The following is a 21,395-nucleotide window of genomic DNA, read 5'->3' as shown; positions in this document are numbered from 1 at the left end:
TTAAATATATTTCCATATTTATGGTAGAGAAAAAAAAGGTGTACGGACACTTAGATCTGTTCTTTATGAAACTCTTTGACAAATAATCATGAATGTTCCAAATTAGTCCCAAGTCAGGTTTTTCAGAAAATAATATGGGTAAGGCTAGAAGTCAAATACATGTCTATGAAAGCTATGTGAGACTCATAAGTTGGTGTGTAGCTAAAAGTGATGATTAATTGATGGACTTGCATAGATTGAATGTGATGGTTATGAGCAGACTGAGGAGTCAACTTACTATATGCACTAAGAAGAAACAGTGAATGAAGAATATCACATCCCAGAAAATGAAATAATACAGTCATCTTCCTTGCTATCAGAAATTTAGCAAATAGGTAGCCCTTTCACAGAGTGTAGCCAAAATTTAAACCAGTGAATATACATTCTCCTCCACATCACCCACTGACCCCAAGTTCTGCCCCAGCAGTTTAAAGAAAGAATCAATCCATTGTCTAAGGGTGCTCCCTCACCTTCTTGCCACAGATGCTGTAGTTAATGGCTTGAAGACTGTGATTTACTGGTTTTAAATTAAAAATTTTAAAATTTGATTTGGAAACCACAAATAATATGCCAGTGTCGCAAAAAGCATGGAGAAAAAAGACCATTTGAATTTGACTATTTTTACTTACAGAGACTTTTCCCCATCAAATAATTCCCCATCCATTTATTAAACTTCTGAAGTACCATTTCTGAAGTCGTCTTATGGCATGTAATTCTTAGTATAATGCACAGGATTCCTGTCATTTTGAAGCACGAGGAAAGGTTTTTGATATTTTAAAAATTTTTTGAATGTAGATGCACATATTCTCCACTTCCAATTGTAGTAGAAAATCAGTGTAAGGATACCCTAACAATGCAAATGAAATGATTAACAACTCAAATTTAGGAGCCTCCTTTACAATCCATTGAGTGCAACAGATTCACAAAATAATTTGTTCAACTGAATATTTAATTTCTTATTAGAAAATGGTTTTAATCTCTGATCATTACATTGAAGAGTCAATGACTGAGGTTACCTACTGCTCATCTCTTAGACAATAACTTCCTGAATAATTTCTACATGAGTGTCTGTACAAGCTTTTAAAAAACAATAAATTAAAGCCCCATTCACCAAACAAACCACCTCCCAATCTATGTTTTGTCACCTTGTTCATAGTTTAGACAGTTTGAAGAGATTTAAACGTGTTGCTAGGCAACTAGCTCCTGAAGCATAGCGTATTTCCTTCAACATCCCAGCCCATTCTTTTTTATCATCTTCATACCTGATGGAGGAAAAAAAAGTAATCAACAAGCAGCTTTTAGTTCCATAGGTTTCCCTGTGTTCAGTATACAAATGTGGACCTTTGCAAAAACCTAGTGACTTTTACTCAGAGGAAGGAAGATGCACCTGCCTGGTAGAACAGCACTTGAATATCTCTGAAATACGCATTGTCTGGATGAGCATGTGTCTGAACTACTGCCACAGTATTTAATCTGGATGCCTAGGCAGTTCGGCCTTCTCTGGGAATCAAAGACTGCAGAGAAGAAGAATAAATAGCTAAGCAGTTAAACATTCACCTTTGAACTGATGAAGATGGCTGGTCACTTTGAGTCAAAGTAAGCAGACTCTTGCTTAAGAGAAAGAACTGGGGAAGAGCAGGGTCTATCTGTAGCCTTAATTATGCCTTCAATTGTTCCTATACACTAGTGCCTAGCATGGCACCTGATACACAGCAGTCACTTTATGAAAATTTGTTCCCCTTCCCCTTTATTGTTCTGTTTGAGGACTACTCTTAGATTTCGCACTTGACTTAGGTAAGAACTGGTCTTCATCTCTGAATATTCAAGGTTATAAAGATACAGACAACTTGAATTCCCTTGTACCATGTGTGCCGAACATGTCTGCTCTGCCTGGTGCCTGGAATGTTTTGTGTGGGAAGCTTCTAAATGCTGCCTTCTCTCTGCAACCTTTCTCACCTTCCTTCAGCACAATTTGTTGCTTTCTCTTTGTTTCTCATGTATCATCCTTTATATGGTATTATAGCAATTACCACTCCATTTTCATTCCACTATTTAGGATTGACCAAGCTGAAAGTAAATACAACTGCCAGGAAGCAAACATTTTAAAACCTCATTTAACCTTGACTTCACTCATATTGTTTAAATGTGGTCACTTTCTTCAGATCATTTAAAACTATTTATCTCTTAATTTGTTGCCCTGAATTTTATATAATTAAGGTTATTCCCTTTATTAGTAGCAAAATATTTTGTGTATGCTTTCCTCTACATAAAAATCACTCAGTGCATGGTACAATTGTTGAGAATTAATTTGGAACATTGATGAAATTAAGTCAGTGCATATCTTATGTAGGTACAAGCTACTTTAAATAATTATTTTAAATCTCCTTCATTCGTTTTCCCCCCATATCAATGTCCTCAAGCCCCAAAGGCAGCTGAGGACAAATAATATATTTATCCACCTTAATATCTTTCCACAAGTTGTCAAGACTTGGCACAAGACTTAACCCCAAATCAGCCAGGTGTGGTGGCTCACGCTTGTGATCCCAGCAGTTTGGAAGGCTGAGGGGGGCAGATCACCTCAGGTCAGGAGTTTGAGACCAGCTGGCCAATATGGCAAAACCCCATCTCTACTAAAAATATAAACATTAGCTGGGCATGGTGGTGTGCGCCTGTAATCCCAGCTACTCAGGAGAACTGCTTGAACCCGGGAGGCGGAGGTTGCAGTGAGCCAAGATTGCCCCTTTGCACTCCAGCCTGGGCGACAGAGCAAGACTCTGTCATCAATGTTCCAAATTAATTCTCAACAATTGTACCATGCACTGAGTGATTTTTATGTAGAGGAAAGAATACAAAAAGTATTTTGCTACTAATAAAGGGAATAACCTTAATTATATAAAATTCAGGGCAACAGATTAAGAGATAGTTTTAAATGATCTGAAGAAAGTGACCACATTTAAACAGTATGAGTGAAGTTAAGGTTAAATGAGGTTTAAAAATATTTTGGCCGGGCGCGGTGGCTCAAGCCTGTAATCCCAGCACTTTGGGAGGCCGAGACGGGCGGATCACGAGGTCAGGAGTTCGAGACCATCCTGGCTAACACGGTGAAACCCCGTCTCTACTAAAAAATACAAAAAACTAGCCGGGCGAGGTGGCGGGCGCCTGTAGTCCCAGCTACTTGGGAGGCTGAGGCAGGAGAATGGCGTAAAAACCCGGGAGGCAGAGCTTGCAGTGAGCTGAGATCCGGCCACTGCACTCCAGCCTGGGCGACACAGCGAGACTCCGTCTCAAAAAAAAAAAAAAAAAATTTGCTTCCTGGCAGTTGTATTTACTTTCAGCTTGTTCAATCCTAAACAGTGGAATGATTTCAAGAAAAAAATACAAGAATGGATTTTTTTTTTTTTTTAACATATCATAGTAAGAGGGCCTATGTTGAAAATGTGGTATACTGAGAGTTTTCACCTCTGCATGTGTGGTCAGAGAGGTTCGCTAGGAAATTGAGGGCAAATAGGCAGCCACGTTTCTCTAGATCGGCGGCCTTCAACTTTAACACACATCTAAGTCACCTGGAGGGTTTGTAAAAACACAGATCACTGGCCCTATCACCCCCAGAGTTTCTAATTCAACAGATTTGAGGTGAGACCTGAGAATCTGCTTTTCTGATAAGTACCCAGGTGATGCTGATGCTGCTTTGGGAACCACTGTAGTAGATCACTGGTTCTCAAACTTAATTGCACAATAGAACCATCTGGAGATGTTAAAGCTACTGATGCCTAGGTCCTACTCCCAGAGAGTGAGTTAATTGGTATGAAGGGTGGCCTGGGCATCAGGATTTTTTAAAGCTCCCCAAGTGATTCTAATATGCAGCGAAGTTTGAGAATCATGCTTCAGATCCTACCCCAAATTAGAAAATACCAGTCTTAAAATAGCCAAGCAGATAGTGATGAATGCTCCCCTCTTCTCTTTACCCAATCCAGTGGTTCCCAAACTTGTCTACACATATAGAAACATCCAGGGATCTTTTAAAATCTCCAAAGGCCAGGCCATACTTCAGACCAATTAAATCAGTCAATATGAGTGGGACAGAGGTGTTAGTATTTTTTGAAGTACCCTGGTGATTCCACTGTGCAGGCAACTTTGGGAACCACTGCCTTAATCGCAAAATAAACCACAATCAGAGAGGATCCCTTTCTTAGGTTCCCCTGAACAATGTCAGGGCCACTTTTATAGCAGGAGATTCTGTACTTTCTTTTGTTGCCTGTAACTTCCCTGCAGGGGCAGCATGGCTTTTGATAACCCTTAGGAACCAGGAGGGCTTCAGGGAGGTTCCACTGATTGACAGCACAATTACTTAATATCAGTGTTTCTCAACCCTGGCTGCTGATTAGAATAATCTGGGGCTGGGCTCAGTGGCTCACGCCTGTAATCCCAGCACTGTGGGAGGCTGAAGCGGGCAGATCACCTGAGGTCAGGAGTTCAAGACCAGCCTGGCCAATATGGCGAAACCCCATCTCTGCTAAAAATACAAAAATTAGCCTGGTGTGGTGGTGCACACCTGTAGTCCCAGCTACTCTGGAGGCTGAGGTAGGAGAATCGCTTGAACCCGGGAGCCAGAGGTTGCAATGAACCAAGATCGTACCACTGCACTACAGCCTGGGCGACAGGGTGAGACTCTGTTTCACCAATTAAAAAAAAAAAAAAATCTGGGAACGTTTTAGGAACTAGGGATGCTCAACTCTAACTCCAGAAATGTTGATATAATTGGTCTATGTTAAGGCCCAGACACATTTTAAAAGCATCCCAGATGATTGTAACATATAGCTAGGGTTGAGAATCACTGCCCATTTATATACTTAGTACCTGGCCCTGTTTTCCAAAAAACCCTAACCTTCCCAGCCTTCATTAGTTCATCTTTTTTTCCTACTGCTTCCAGCTTTTCCCCATCTCACTGTCTTGCTAATTCTAGCCTCTTTGCTCTGTGGAAATCTTTTTTTTTTTTCTCTTCCTCTTTTTTGGGGGGAGGAGGGATAATAGTAAATTTCCTTGTATAGTCACTTTTTTTCTTGCCCTTTACACAGCTAGTTAATATTACAACATGGGGAAATGATGTCTAATGCACAAATCATTGTTTGGTTAAGGTGCCAGCTTTTCAGCCTTTTTAGTTCAGCATCTGGGAATAAAGCATCTGCTGGGTGAGGTATAGAACAAATACCCACTTTTCACTCTCAGGCTTGGTGGTATGCCTTCACTGATTAAGTATAAATGGCACTCTTCCAGAGCTGTACTTACAAACTTAAATGTGCAAACAATTCACCTGGGAATCTTGCTAAAAAATACAGATTCTCATTCAGTAGGGTCTGGGATTCTTTCTTTTTTTTTTTTTCTTTTTTTTTTTTGGAGACAAGAGTCTCACTCTGTTGCTGAGGCTGGATTGCAGTGGTGCGACCTCAGCTCAAAATAAAATAAAAACATACTTTTTTTTTCATAGCCTCACTAAAATCATTCAATTGAGTAACAGTTTCAAGTGTCATACTTAGGAGAACTGCCTGGCACCTCCAGGCAGGTAAAATGGATTGCTATTTTGACTTTTTTCATTTTAAAAAAGCAATTGTTAGCTGAATCCTCAAACAATTGGAAGGCTGTTTAAATTAGATTGAAAACAGAACTAATGAAGTCGTGGAAAACTCAACAGGTTAAATGTTTCTTTAGGCCAGGCGCTGTGGCTTACACCTGTAATCCTACCACTTTGGAAGACCGAGGCAGGTGGATCACCTGAGGTCAGGAGTTCGAGACCAGCCTGGCCAACATGGCAAAACTCCATCTCTACTAAAAGTATAAAAATTTGCTGGGCGTGGTGGCATATGCCTGTAATCCCAGCTACTCGGGAGGCTGAGGCAGAAGAATCGCTTGAACCTGGGAGGCGAGGTTGCATGGAGCTGAGATCCTGCCATTGTACTCCAGCCTGGGTGACAGAAAGTCTGTCTCAAAAATAAATAAATAAATAAAGTAAAAAAGTAATTTTTTTTTAGAACTCTGTTTTGTTAGGAAATAAACTACTCTGGAGCAAAGAGGCTTTTGTTCTACTGGATGCCTATAGCATCACACTCTTAGAGCTGGAATGAAGCTGAGAGTATCAAAGGTCCAACTCTCATTTTACTGTAAGAAACAGGCCCAGATAATTTCTTTCCCAGGCTCACAGCTAACTAGAAGTAGTTACTTGTTCAAGTAAGTGGCATGTACAAAAGTTCAATTAGGTTTGAAGTGTTTAGTCTACTACCGAGAAGTAGCTTACATGTTGGGAAAATCTGGCTTATTATTTACTACAAAATAGTTTATCAGTCATCTGATTTAATATGTGATTCTGAAAATTGAAATGATGAGAACTTACTTCCATATGTCATTGACTTCAGTGGGTGCAAATTCTTTAGACTCCAGTTGAATCATAGCAAAACCACCAATTGCATACAGAGATCCAGCCAGGCTGACCAAACTGATGGAGCTTCTTTCTTGGGGAAATTCAGTCATTACATCCCATCTAGGTATCATTAAAAATATAGTCAATGTAAAACTTAAAGAAATGCCAGATGTGCTTACTGAACAATTATAGGAAATCATAATTTAAAAATTCAAGTAGTGCCCAGGCAGCCAGGCACGGTGGCTCATGCCTGTAATCCCAGCACTTTGGGAGGCTGAGATGGGTAGATCACCTGAGGTCAGGAGTTTGAGACCAGCCTGACCAACATGGTGAAACCCCATCTCTACCAAAAATACAAAAAATTTGCCAGGCATGGTGACACGCACTTGTAATCTCAGTTATTTGGGAGGCTGAGGCAGGAGAATCACTTGAATCTGGGAGGCGGAGGTTGCAGTGAGCTGAGATTGCGCCACTGCACTCCGGCCTGGGCAACAGAGCGAGGCTCCATCTAAATAAAATAAATAAATAAATAAATAAATAAATATTCAAGTAGTGGCCGGGTGCGGTGGCTCATGCCTGTAATCCCAGCACTTTGGGAGACTGAGGCAGGAGGACTGCTTGAGCCCAAGGAGTATGAGATCAGCCTGGGCAACAAAATGAGACTGTCTTTACAAAAAAAAAAGAGCCAGGACTGGTGGTATGTCCCTATAGTCCCAGCTACTTGGGAGGATCTCTTGAGCCCTTGAGGTCAAGGCTGTGGTGAGCTATGATCTCACTGCTGCATTCCAGCCTGGGTGATAGAGCAAAACCCTGTCTTTAAGGGGGGGAAAAAAAAAATTCAAGGAGCATAGGCATCTAAAAGTAAACAACTAAGTTTGCTACTAGAAAATATTTGAAAGATGTAACTTCATTAGATATAAAGTCTTCAATATGGCAACCCTAAGGCTGGGCACGGTGGCTCATGCCTGTTATCCTAACAATCTGGGAGGCCGAGGTGGGTGGATTACCTGAGGTCAGGAGTTCGAGACCAGCCTGATCAACATGGTGAAACCCCATCTCTACTAAAAATACAAAAAATTAGCCGAGCGTGGTGGCACACACCTGTAATCCCAGCTACTCAGGAGGCTGAGGCAGGAGAATCATTTGAATCTGGGAGGTGGATATTGCAGTGAGCCAAGATAGCGCCATTGCACTCCAGCCCAGGCAACAAGAACAAAATTCTGCCTCAAAAAAAAAAAAAAAAAAAAAAAAAGAAAGTCAACCCTAGAATACTTCAGTTAGCAGTGTTTACCAAACGTTGTGTGTCACAAACAGTCGGGGGTTGTGGCACTTCTAGGGCTCCTAAACCTCTAACCTGCTACTGTGTTGGATTTCATCTGAATACTCCAAATCCTTTGCAATAAAGGCACATAAGGATAGCGTTGGAACCAGGGATACAAATTTTCTTTTTAATGATTTATACTTTCATTATTTTTATAAAGGATTTAAGGGAACTTTTTAATGTTGACAGCTATCTGAAATAGGACAACTAAAGATAAAATCAATCTAATTAGTTGGAAGTATCAAGAATCTAGAATGATTTAGTCATTTTGGTAGGTATTCTGTTACTCTGGCATTAAAGTAGACTTCATAGTTTTTCTTTTCTTTTTCTTTTTCTTTTCTTTTTTTTTTTTTGAGACAGAGTCTTACTCTGTCACCCAGGCTGGAGTGCAATGGCATGGTCTCACTGCAACCTCCACCTCCTGGGTTTAAGTGATTTTCCTGCCTCAGTCTCCCAAGTAGCTGGGACTACAGACACATGCCACCACATCCAGCTAATTTTTGTATTTTTAGAAGAGACAGGGTTTCACTATGTTGGTCAGGCTGGTCTCGAACTCTTGACCTCATGATCTGCCCACCTCAGCCTCCCAAACTGCTGGGATTACAGGCGTGAGCCACCATGCCTGGCCCCATAGTTTTTCTTTACATATCTGTTTTTCTAATTATAAAAATAATATATGTACATTATAGAAAATCTGTACTCCGGCCTGTGTGACTCAGAGAGATTCTGTCTCAAAAAAAAAAAAAAAGTTTGCGAAAATCTGGAAAGTACAGAAAGGTATACAAGAAAACAACTATCTCCATAATCACAAGCAACAATTTGGAACAATTTGGTGTAATTTTGTCATCTTTTTAAAAAGCATGTACATATAAGCTTCCATACATATAGATGAAACTAAGAAGATATTTACAATTTTGTGTGTTGCTTCTTAACTTACATCATGAGTGTTTACCCATATTACAGTTTTCAAAAACATTATTTTTAATGATAATTTAAATCACGTTCCACAAAAGTTCCTTGTAATTTTCAGATACTAAAGTCTGTTTTGTAGTCAGGCATACATGTTTCTAAAAAGACTAATAATAGTTACCTTTTTTTCTTCATTGCTAAACTAGGAATATAAAAGGTATGTACTCCTCCAGATGTGTGAGCTCAAAAATGTTTAAAAGACCAATTTTATATTAAGAATAGCTGTCAAATATCTTTTCACATTAAGTCAATAAAAGCTTAAAAATGAAAATTTTAATAAAATTATAAACAGCATAAAGGAATGAAAACTTCTAAAGCATTCATACTTTACAGATATCAATCATTAACAAGTGAAGATCTTTTCATACTTAAAAAAACTACATTTAAAATCAAATAATTCCACAGAGACATATATATCCATCTACACCTAGACAATTATTCAGGGCCAGGTGTGCTGGCTCACACTTAGAATCCTAGCACTTTGGGAGGCCAAGGTGGGAGGATCATTTGAGGCTGGGAGTTCAAGACCAGCCTGGACAACATAGTGAGACCCTGTCTGTGGGAAAAAAAAAAAAAACGAAAAACACACAAAAAAAAAAACCACAAAAATTAGCTGGGCATAGTGGTGTGCACCTATAGTCCTAGCTACTCGGGAGCCTGCGGCAAGAAGATCACCTGAGCCCAGGAGTTTGAGGCAGCAGTGAACTATGATTGTGCCATTGCATTCCAGTCTGGGCAACAGAGCCAGACCTTGTCTCTTAAAAATAAAAAAATTAAAATTATTCACAAGTATTACCTTTGCATTTCTAAATTTACAAAGTTAATAACAAGGACAAATAGAGCATGACAACACGAACTTGAGGACCCTCAAAATGTTCCAAATTACAAACATGTAATGCATCAGAATGTTAGAGGAGATTTATATCCAGTAACAACAAAACAAATCCAGATGAAAATACTTCCTCTGTAATCTGTGGTTATGTACCCTCCCCTCCCCACATCCTAATTGGAAAGATTACTTTTTATCCAAAGTTAACAATTAAAATGTATAGTTGTTCATATGCTATATACTAAGATGTGGCAACTCACTTATTGGTTGTAAGATCAAAAGCTTCAACTGAAGCTGAAAGACCATCTTCAGTGACACCTCCTGCAATCACAATTTTGCCTTTATGGACTGCTACTCCAAACATGGAACGAGGAGTTTTCATTGGAGCCAGATCTTTCCAATCTCCTTTTTTGGGGTTGAAGATAAACACTCTGTTTGTACATTTTCTGTAAACAGAAAAACAAATGTTCCTTTTAGAACCTTCTTTTTTCGAAAGCACTTTCACTAATAATTTGGCTTTACTTGTCATAAGAAATATGTAGTAAGGCAGAAGATCAGAAAAACTCCAAAGAATTCTTAATTTGAACATATGCCACTAAGCAAAGGACAAGCCCAAATGTGGGGACTAAAACTATAACTTAATTATACTATTGGAAGATAGGGTACCTTTACTTCTGGATAGCTGCTTAGAAGCCCAGGCACAGCTGATTTTAATCGTTATGTACTAAATTCAATTGAAGTTTTTTTACTCTATTTTAGTAAAAAATAAAATCATAAACCTTTTATTGCACCTCAATAACAAATGGTAGGTTTATTTATTATCTGAATATCCTAGGAATGAATAAGTTAACTTAAAAAAATAATTAGGTGCAGGCCGGGCGCGGTGGCTCAAGCCTGTAATCCCAGCACTTTGGGAGGCCGAGACGGGCGGATCACAAGGTCAGGAGATCGAGACCATCCTGGCTAACCCCGTGAAACCCCGTCTCTACTAAAAAATACAAAAAAAAAACTAGCCAGGCGAGGTGGCGGGCGCCTGTAGTCCCAGCTACTCGGGAGGCTGAGGCAGGAGAATGGCGTAAACCTGGGAGGTGGAGCTTGCAGTGAGCTGAGATTCGGCCACTGCACTCCGGCCTGGATGACAGAGCGAGACTCTGTCTCAAAAAAAAAAAAAAAAAAAAAAAAAAAAAAAAAATAGGTGCAAATATACCTACTTTAAATTTTATATGATATATCATTTTATATTAGCACTAACATAGCAGTGCATTTTAAGAAATCTGGGACTATGGATTAGACAACGAATCATTTGAGCTGATGAATCATGAGAACAGTTTTACATGCTAAATGCTACCAGAAAGACCTGGACTCATCTGAATTATTATTCACTGTGCCACCCAGGCTGCAGTGCAGTCGTGCGATCTTGGTTCACTGCAACCTCTGCATCCAGGGCTCAAGTGATCCTTCCATCTCAGCTTCCCAGGTAGCTGGGACCACAGGTGTGCACCATTGCGCCTAGCTAATTTTTTGTATGCTTGGTAGACAACAGGGTTTCGCCACGTTGCTCAGGCTGGTCTCGAACTCCTGAGCTCAAGTGATCCTCCAGCTTTGGCCTTCCAAAGTGCTGGGATTACAGGTGTGAGCCACTGTGCCCCGCCCTTAGTATGTTTCTTATGGTTCCTTGAAGTTATCTATAATTTGATGGGAGTTCAGAATTTCAAATAATAATTGATTAACCGGATATATCTGGTGATGAAAAACACCTCAACTTTTTTGTGAGGACAATTTTTTTCTTAATTGTGTAAAAGATCAGTTATCTGGAGTAAAAGCATTTCCTCTAATATTTGACTATTGGTATCATTTGAACACTTCTTGATAAGAACATTATCCAAAATCATGTTCTTCAAATTCATTACTGGGAACTGGTGCAATTCAGCATTTACTTTTATTTGTTTATTTATTTTTGGAGATGGAGTTTTGCTCTTGTTGCCCAGGCTGGAGTGCAGTGGCGCAATCTCGGCTCACTGCAAACTCTGTCTCCCGGGTTCAAGCGATTCTCCTGCCTCAGCCTCCCGAGTAGCTGGGATTACAGGTGAATGCCACCACGCCTGGTTAATTTTGTATTTTTAGTAGAGATGGGGTTTCTCCACGTTGGTCAGGCTGGTCTCAAACTCCCGACCTCAGGTGATCCGCCTGCCTCGGCCTCCCAAAGTCCTGGGATTACAGGCATGAGCCACCACACCCAGCCCAGCTCTTACTTTTAGATAATGACTCATTTCAAAGTTCTTGACTTTGACATTTGTCAAGCAGTGTTGTGTTGGTTAATCATATTCTCAAGATTAATATATTCCTACTGACAAGAACTGTATGCTTCTTACTGACATATCAATTTCCTAGTTACTAATGCTACTTGAAGGAAACAATTTAAATCATTTGGAAGGGTTCCTGTGTTTCCAAACTCAGAATGCTCTTTAGTAGTGATTTTCCATTCAATTTACTCAGGAAAAACGCCCAAAATAAGATGTGACACCAGGTGAGCATATAATATACCTTCCTTTGCATTTGATAGGAATAGCTGGGATTAGGGAGGATATAAAAATTTTAGAATATGTTATCTTTGAATACAGGTAGATGTTTAAAAACCATTGCTTTTTAAAATTGCCTTTTCTGTGCTACATTTACCATTTTAATTGACTAATATCCATTAATCATTAACTCCAGAATAGAGTTCTTGACATCTAACACATTTCCATATTTTACTCTCCTTTCCTGCTTTGCCCTTACAATTCTTAATTTTGGCTCCCTTTTCAAGGTTGGACATCTCTATTAATTCAATGGCCTGGGCAAATGATGACAAGCCAAATCAGGCAGATTTTTCAGGGGCAGAATATTAGTTCTCACCATCTAAACTGAAAATGCTTATTTTACTAGACAGGCTATACTGGTTTGACTGTCTCTGAAGCATTCGGAACTCACTTCTCCACTCTCTGGGTTATAAGATCTCTTTCCCAATTACCAGTTCCTTGAGAATTGACTAGAACTCAAGTAAGGTTTATATATGAAACCTCATCCTGGTTTTCTCACAAGATACTGGGTGCTACTGGGAGCTCAGTTTTGAACAGTTGGAAGCCATTTTGACTATTACCTCTGTCAAGGAGTAAATATGTGGAAGAACACTGTTGAAGAAATAACTGCCTTAAATTTTTGTTTTTCTTTTGTCTTTTTTACTTCCCTCTTTTCAATCACTACGCTTTTCTTTCAAACTGACCTATCTAAAGTCCCTCTTATGAATGTAAAGTACAAATCCATGATATTTTTTATGCACAATTGTCTTAGAAGATATATTTTAAATACTACATTAAAGAGTACATTTACATTTTTATCTACTTATGGCTAAATGAATAAGAAAGCCCTTTGGTTTTAATGTAGTAAAATACAATAACAAATCAGTGAAATACAGGACTTGATTATGCTCCTAGATGCTGCCTGGACTGTAAGGATGCTTATGATTGGGGTATTCGGCTCATTCCTAGCAGTAAGCTGAGTATCTACATGTTTACTTCAGCGACTTGAAATTTTAAGGTTTTCCCTCCACAATATGATAGGTGAGAACCATGTCCCATTTCAGTGGGCAGATCCAAATGAAAAGAGGAAGAGGGCTGGGCGCTGTGGCTCATACCTGTAATCCCAACATTTCAGGAGGCTGAGGCAGGCAGATCACCTGAGGTCAGGAGTTCAAGACCAGTCTGACCAACATGGAGAAACCCCATCTCTACGAAAAATACAAAATTAGCCGGGCATGATGGAGCATGCTTGTAATTCCAGCTACTCGGGAGGCTGAGACAGGAGAATCGCTTGAACCCAGGAGATGGAGATTGCAGTGAGCCGAGATCGCACCATTGCACACCAGCCTGGGCAACAAGAGCGAAGCTCCATCTCAAAAAAAAAAAAAAAAAACAAGAAAAGGGGAAGAAACCTTTCTAATAAAAAGTCATTTGGACATAAATCATGAGAGTTCAGGGTACTTACTTGTCATCTGTCTTTCCTCCTAGACAATATATCATCCCTTTATGTGAAATCACATTATGGCCATAGACTTTGATAGGAAGTTTTTTTACTTCATTCCATTTTGCAGCCCTAAAATTAAATGAGACAGAATTTATACACTTTCAGTAAATTCCAGGTTCTGAAAATATGAATATGTTATAGGCACGCATATACTTGAATGCTTAGGGAACAGGAATATCATGCCAACTTACACAGGATCATAGCATAATACCGAATCCAGCGAAGCCTCTGTTTGAAGGTCTTTGCCTGCAACTACATAGATTTTATCATCTACCTCTCCCAGACCGAAGAGACACCTGGCTGAAGGCAGAGGTGGAAGTCCAACCCATTCAGATGCTATACTGTCAAGCTGAAAAAAATATATATGAGGGATTGTGAAGCTTGTTAGAAAAAAGTTACAAGTACAGCAAAAAAAAAGTTATCCTATATATGTTGTTTAGATATCATCGAGATAGTCAAATATCTCACAAGTAAATAAAACTACAACCCCAAAGTATCATATTGTAGCTCACAATTACCAAGAAGAATGATTAAATCTACCTGGCCTACCAGATAAAGATATCAAAATCTTCAAGCTTCAAGAAAAGAAAAAATAAAATACAATAGAATCACCAGAGGTTAATTAGAATCGTGAGGTTTCTTGTCAAATTTTCTCCCATATTGCCTTGTCCAGCTTTGAAATACAAGATCCTAATACTTTTAGGACACTGGGGAAAGAAATGTTGTCAGAGCAGGGAGGTTCACAGAATGTGAATGACCCCTGCATGCTATATTTAACATGCTCCCCATGCCAGCAGCTGGGACAGCTGGACCTGTCGCTCAGTCCACAGACAACTAGGATGTTGGGCAATATCTTTTTTTCTTTCTTTAAAAACATTTTAGGTTCTCCATGTTTTGCTTTATTATTTCTGATACAGGCAGGTGTTAAAGTGAATTTCCTAGTGTGTTGTTGGGAGTCACTCGAAACACTCTATTTTTTTTTTTTGATTTATATTAATAAGTAACTGCTCATTTTTGCTCACCACCACTTCTGCAAGCTTAAGATTTTCCCAAGGAAGAAAATCTCTTTGTACCCATCATCTGGGGTAGATGATTCTGGCATAGTGGCATCTGTTTCAACACTTACTTTTGGTAATTTAAAGATTTTATACTTTGCATTTTAGCACACTAAGGCACAAGAAAACTGTTTTCTGCAAGAGTACAGTTGCAGATTTGTTGTTCTCTCTGGTGCCACTTCTAGATTGCAAAAATAAAATGAATAAAACCCAGTTTCATTGGATACTAAGAATAGATGTGCATACAAATGGCCGTGGTATAGACAGGGTTATCTGTGGAAGCCTATCTATATGTGGTCTAGTAACCTCAGTTAAACGAAGCACTAGTTAAGACTAGATGACATGAGAGGTTTAATCTCCACATGTGCATTGTTAGCTTTGCATTCACTAATTTCAACAGCTAGATTTTGATCCTTTATGTTTTCACTTTTGAAAGAAATTCTTTGATTATGAATGTGGTGTGTAATATAGTAGAAATAGTAATGAACATTTATGGGGTTTTGACTGTGGTCATAGGCTTTGAACTAAATGCTTTACACAAGTAACCTCATTTAGTTCTCCAGGATAGGCATTTCTATCATCCCCGTTTTACAGATGAGGAAACTGAGGCACAGGAAGATTAAATAAATTTCCCAAATACACAGAGCTTTTAGGTGATATTCAAATCCAAGCCATCTACATCCATAGTTGGTTTTAAAAAATGGAACAGCAGCCTTCATAATCCCATACTTCTGGGCTTAACTCTCATACTGTACAGTACTGTCTACCTTCCGATATTACCTGTTGGAGGGCACTTTCTCTAGCAGATGGAACAGTGGACTACCTGCCAGTCTCTTTTATAGAGGAGCTATCAAGCTATTTAACTTCTCTGAGTTCAACTTTCCTCATTGTTAAAATTAGGGTTTGGACCTAGATTACTTTAAGACCTGTTCAAAAATTTGATGAATCTATTAATTCATCAAATTAATGAGTGGGGGAAAAAAAGCCCTCTCTTACCAAGGTAAAACATTCTCATAATCATTTACAGCATACAATCAAAGGTCAAATTAATTCTAAATTAATGCGTTTTAAATAGATGTGACAAGCAGTAAAATATAAAACCTGAAATTCTCATATAAATATTGTCTGATGAATCACAACCCTCTTTTATGGTGAAGTGTTTTTATCCTGGCATACTGTTCTGTTAGTGCCTTTTAAAAGCAGCAAGGCATTTGCAGTGAGAGGGAGTTGACCTTCCAACTTTGTATAACTGTTATTGTGGTTATAAAGAACATTAAGTAGGTTTCTTGAACCAAAAATAAGAAGCTCTGTCAGTAAAAGTAAGGGTTTTATCAGGCTGGAAGAGAAGGATAAAGATTAAACTGAACACTTGAAAGTAAAAAGGACTGTGTTATAGATATATTCGATAAATTAAATATGAAATGAAATTTAAAACTCTAGTAATTTTGGAGAGTCATTCTATGGCAACAACTATTCTGTGGATCTGTCATTTGTAGGTATCTACCTATATGTCTGTCATCTATCTGTTTTGATAACATTCTTACTTCCTGGATGTATTTATAGCCTTTTTCATTGACTTTGCCCTTTTTGAAGTTTATTTGACTTTAAAATTAGGGCTTAGGAAATTTTCTGGCCCACATTCAAATACTTACAACATTCTTCACTGGAACTTGGAAAATTAAGAAACATGATTAACATGTATTATTACAAGTACACTTTTCAAGATTAGAAAAAGTTGATTAAAGGTATAATAGTATTTTGTGAATGCAAAGTATGTCACACACTTTTTGAGAGCATACTGGACTGTGGTATGACATTGTATACTTGCTTATCTTTGGCCTTTCCAACTAAAGTGCCCGTAAGCCCCAGGCCATGATTAGCTATGACCTAAACAAACTCTTTTGAGCCAGTTGTAAGCTACAAAGTTTCAGTATTGGCATTATTGAAGACAAAGGCTAAGCCAACTCCTTCATAAACTGATAAAATATAACACATTGATAATATAAGACAAACTCCTTTCAAACAACTAAGGGTGTATTGCTTTAGGAGAATTAATTTTCTTGGAAAATTCTGTGGTTTCACAAAACAGATTGTTAAGTTCTAATAATGTCTAAGTATATCTCTGATCCAAATAAATGTGATATAATAAAAATTTCTAACTATAATTAATTCAAATTAGCGACTTCTGTGTAGACAGTTTTTCCTAGAAGATAATCCAAAGTGTGTAGAACATGTACATAAGTTTTTTTCATTTTCAACAAAATTATATTTTAGGCAGTAACTATAAATAAAGAGATGAAGTGCTACCTCCAAGAACTTCAAATGAGTTCAGGGTAACTTGGAAGAAGGTAGAAAATCTGACCAATTTAGAGCTGCCAGCAGATGAAGAAGAAAAAAATTAAAAAAGAAAATCTGACCAGTTATTACTTCTTTATAATGTGTAAGAACTTTGAGTTAGGGCAACTATTTGGGGAAAGACATTAACCTATTTTTAATAGGTAAGAGTATATAAGATTAAATTTAGTTTTTACAGCAGGGGACGGTGGCTCACAACGGTAATCCCAGCACTTTGGGAAGCCAAACTGGGAGGATTGCTTGAGCCCAGGAGTTCGAGACCAGTCAGGGCAACATAGTGAAAGCCCATCTCTGCTAAGAAAAAATAAATTTAGTTTTTACTAAAATACTGGGCTTTGAGGGATTACAGTCACCATCATCTATAAACAAGGCATTTTTGGAAGAATAGTATAAAAAGTATCTTAAGTCATTAAACATGAATTAGAACCTCATTATTCATCAAACTTTTTATTACACATTAACAAAACAGTCAAATATTTTTCTGTCAACACTCTATACAGCAAAAGTGCAAGGGACTAGAATAGGACATCAATTGGAGTACAATGCAAACAGCCTGAATAATTCACAAATTGGCTAACTGGATGGTGAGTAACAGCCTTCCCTTGCAGCAACTACGTATATAAAAAGTCCTTCTTACCTGGAAGAAGTATGACTGCAGAGGTTGATCCTTGTTTTCTTCATCCACGTATAGTCCTCCTACCACATATATCTGATTTTGCTGGGTAACAATGCTGGAATGATTTCTGGGAATCTGCTCAGCCAGTGCAGTAAGGTAGCATTCATTTTCCGTGGGGTCATAAGCCACTGCTGCTGTGTCATTAACCAAGAGGATGAGGTCTTTTACAAACATTCCATGCCTGGGAATGTCATTCAGGTAACCAGGAAGTAAATCTTCATCCCCAACATCACCATTCACCTCACCAGCCCCAGTCTTCTGCACATTTTTGCTAGGTTCTGGGAGTTTGCCTGTGAAAGCATCTTTTAGAACTTTGATTTTTTTCTGGAGGTCTGGGTTGCTTTTAATTATATCATCTTTCTCAACATGATCCTTAAAATATTTTTCTGTCATAAGGCGAAAACGGATACAATCAAACACTTCGCTAAGGTTTTTAACCCTGTTTTCCTTGTCTGTTCGCACCCATTTCATCACTGCCTCAAATACTGCTTCTTCTTTTTCCACATTTAGGCTGTCATTTGAAATGACTGAGATCAGTTCCTGTGGAGACAGTTGCATAAAGTCCTCTTCCTTACAAATCTGTACAAAGCGATCAGACACAAATTCACGGGCAGAAATGGCGAGTCTTGGGCAGTCAAGGAGAAGTCCTAATCTTAGGATGGCTAGACAGTTACCAGGAGCAAGTCTTTTCTGAAGATAAGAAACGCAGACAGTAAACACTGAGGGGATCTGAAAGCGGCTGGCCAATGCAAAAATATCTTGCACATTTCCATCATTGAGATCAATACTGGCAGAGTACAGGTATTTGATGATTAAATCAAGTATAGCAGGATCCACATTATCTAGCACTACCTCCTTTTTTTTCGCCTCATCAATTTCAGATAAAAAGTACTCACGGAAGTAAGGACTACAAGCTGACAAAATCAATCTGTGGCAAGGAAGACTTTTGTCACCTGCTTTTAGGGTGCAATCGATGAATTTTTTCTCATCCAGGAGATCTTTTAGACCATCCTGAAGAAGGGTGGATTGGTAAAGTCGCAGTTCCTCTGCAAGTTCCCGCTGGGAATCCATTCTGTGAGTAACCTGGGTAAGGAAGGGGACACTGAAGGCCTTAGCTCCTTGCAGCACACAGGTCTAGCTGTAAAAAGGCAGATCAGTGTGCTTTGCCCAGCTTGAAGCCTTTGCAATTTAATCCCACCAGCTAAATATAGATACCAACTCTAACAACGGGAATTTAGGAGAGCTGGCTTGGAAAGAAGAGTTGTTCTTGCAGCTGTTATAGATTGAAAGTAACAACTGGAACATTTAGTCACTGAGGAAACAGCTAAGAAACAAGATATTTAAGTGAAGTTGAAAGCTTAAAAATAACGCATTAGAAGATATACTAATAAAGGCTGCTACAAGAAAATGTTTATTGAATTAACAGAAAAATGAATCATAAAAATGAGTCACTCCTCTAAATATGTTCTAGTGTCAAGCTACTTGACTGTCTGAATTAATGATGCAAAGGTCAAGAATATGAGATGTGTTCATTTGAATACTCATAAGCAAGATCCCATTTCCAATAATTGTTACATACAAATTTTTACTTTCTACTCAAAACAGTGGAATATAGATATTTCTTTTAGAAGTAGTAAACTTAAAGATGTTACTTATGTACTAGTTTTACAAAACCTTTAATGTTGCCATGATAATTGAAATAAGAAATGCAGAGGAATTGCTAATTTTCTAAAACATTCCAAATTATCTTTATTCTTACATGGAAAAACTGTAATTAATACTGAATTAAATTATAATTATTTATTCATATCCTGCCTTGTTGTACAAAGGATCTAATGTGGCAAATTATAATATAGTAAAATAAAAGCAAAAGGTTAAAAGGAATCACAGGGCCAGAAAAAATAATTAAAAGTCAATGGTAGGGAACGAAAAAGCCCACACACATGCAAATCAGATCACAAAAGATAACCTGTAATTTTTAAAGTGTCAAAAATTATCATTCATTAAAGGTTAAAAAATAGAACAGATATAACCCCATGAGAACAATGTTGTCACTAGAACACAGCAAAATCAAGATGAAGTACCACAACAGTCATAGAGAACAGCCCCCCCACCTTTTTTTAAAAAGAGTATATAACTGGGGACATAATGAAAGTTGTTGATTATAATAGAATACCACATTAATCATGGATGTAGAAGTCATGATTTGAAAGAAAATTGGTCCTTTGTTTATATATAGATGGTATCATATACTTCATTAAATACTTTTATTTATTTATTTTTGAGATAGAGTCTCGCTCTGTCACCCAGGCTGGAGTACAGTGGCATGATCTTGGTTCATTGCAACCTCTGCCTCCTGGGTACAAGCAATTCTCCTGCCTCAGCGTCCTGAGTAGCTGGGATTACAGGCACCCGCTACCACCTCTGGCTAATTCTTGTATTTTTAGTAAAGACGGGGTTTCACCATGTTGGCCAGGCTGGTCTCGAACTGCTGACCTCGTGATCTGCCCACCTCGGCCTCCCAAAGTGCTGGGATTACATATGTGAACCACCACACCTGTCCCATTAAATACTTTATTACATAGTCATATTGTCACATTATCTGAACTCAAGTAGGGCTGTAGAAATACTGTAATTTCAAAAGTTGGTGTTCTTACACATGTCCCCCAAAACAAATTCCATGAAGGCAGGGATTGTGGGAGTGTCTGTTCTTTTCAAATGCTATAGCCTAGGGGTTTTGTGAGTGCTTTATAAATATTTGTTGAATGAATGAATGCCCCAGATCAAGGAATTATGTATTTTTAAACTTCAAGGTTTCTATCCATGAGTTAAGGCCTTTTCTTTTATTTTACATCACAGTGAAATCAATGGTACTGTCAGCTGCTAAAACAACAGCTGAAAGAAGAGCTCATTGACTCTTTTTCCATTTATAGATGCCACTAAAGGTTTTAACACGCTAGAAAAAACTAACAGCTGCTTCCTTGTTTAAACAATAAATGACTCATTTCTCTCTACACGTAAAATCTAACATTTGAAAAGATTAATGAGTCAGATACAAACATCATATGACATCTGAGATTATTACTTACTAGTCGGCAATTTTATAGTCTCTTCTGCTTGAAAAAAAAATATTTAAACAACAGTTATGGCAGCATTTTATCTGTGACCAGTACAAATTTTTCATACACTCTTTCCCCCCATCACAAAGGTAGTTTATTATAATTCCAACCCTTAAAATGTAGAAATCCTTTTCCATTTAAATGAAGAAACCAGTTTGTAGCTTTTGTTGATTTTTAATAAACTTAGGTTAGTACTTGGTTGTACTGTATGTCTATGGTTGTATACAGAGTTGCATCTTATTTTAAATGTTTTTACAAACTTTTCCGTCTGGAAGAAGAGGGCTCCTTTGGCTAATTTCAATTATTTGAAAAAGATTTCTTACAATGTGTTTTACATGGAAACAGTGGTCAAAAACACTGAATGATGCTAGAAGTCAACAAGTCTTAGCTAACCAAGAAATGAGAAAAATAATGTCCTATTTTTGAAAATTCAAAGAAGTTTCAATAAATACAAAGAGAAAGCTAATAAACAAAACTATTTTCTTACAGAGTAAATGTCTTCTTGCCAAAACTACATTGAAATTCTTACAAAATAGCATCCAAAACACTTTAAAGGGG

General features: G+C 38.1%; 1 protein-coding gene across 2 annotated transcripts; it reads right to left on the bottom strand.

The window, feature by feature from the left end:
* Positions 1 to 638: 638 nt before the first annotated feature.
* LOC105483369 (kelch like family member 41) lies at positions 639 to 18,955 on the bottom strand. Of its 2 annotated transcripts, XM_071072905.1 has the most exons (7): positions 17,680 to 18,955; positions 13,824 to 13,981; positions 13,594 to 13,701; positions 9,831 to 10,016; positions 6,425 to 6,571; positions 1,185 to 1,301; positions 639 to 886 (listed from the first exon to the last, which is right to left on the bottom strand). In XM_071072905.1, exons 1-6 carry the CDS (start codon positions 18,787 to 18,789, stop codon positions 1,190 to 1,192), a joined length of 1,821 nt encoding a protein of 606 aa, XP_070929006.1. In that variant the 5' UTR covers positions 18,790 to 18,955; the 3' UTR covers positions 639 to 886; positions 1,185 to 1,189. The 2 variants fall into 2 exon arrangements, with proteins under 2 accessions (XP_070929006.1, XP_070929005.1); XM_071072904.1 differs by having other exon boundaries at positions 639 to 1,301; positions 17,680 to 18,952.
* Between the last annotated feature and the right edge of the window lie 2,440 nt (positions 18,956 to 21,395).

The sequence above is a fragment of the Macaca nemestrina genome, chromosome 11 (genome assembly GCF_043159975.1).
Source record: "Macaca nemestrina isolate mMacNem1 chromosome 11, mMacNem.hap1, whole genome shotgun sequence".
NCBI lineage: Eukaryota > Metazoa > Chordata > Mammalia > Primates > Cercopithecidae > Macaca > Macaca nemestrina.
Note: the sequence above shows the minus strand (reverse complement) of the source record. Positions and strands in the feature narration are given on the sequence as shown.

Bases quoted from the DNA above. Each gene is read 5' to 3' on its own strand.
- LOC105483369 (XM_071072905.1), bottom strand. From the start codon at position 18,789: ATGGATTCCCAGCGGGAACTTGCAGAGGAACTGCGACTTTACCAATCC. The intron at 6,572-9,830 runs GTGAGTTGCCAC...AATGATACCTAG, and splicing joins TTTGATCTTACAACCAATAA to ATGGGATGTAATGACTGAAT. The intron at 1,302-6,424 runs GTAAGTTCTCAT...TTCCTCCATCAG, and splicing joins GAAGTCAATGACATATGGAA to GTATGAAGATGATAAAAAAG.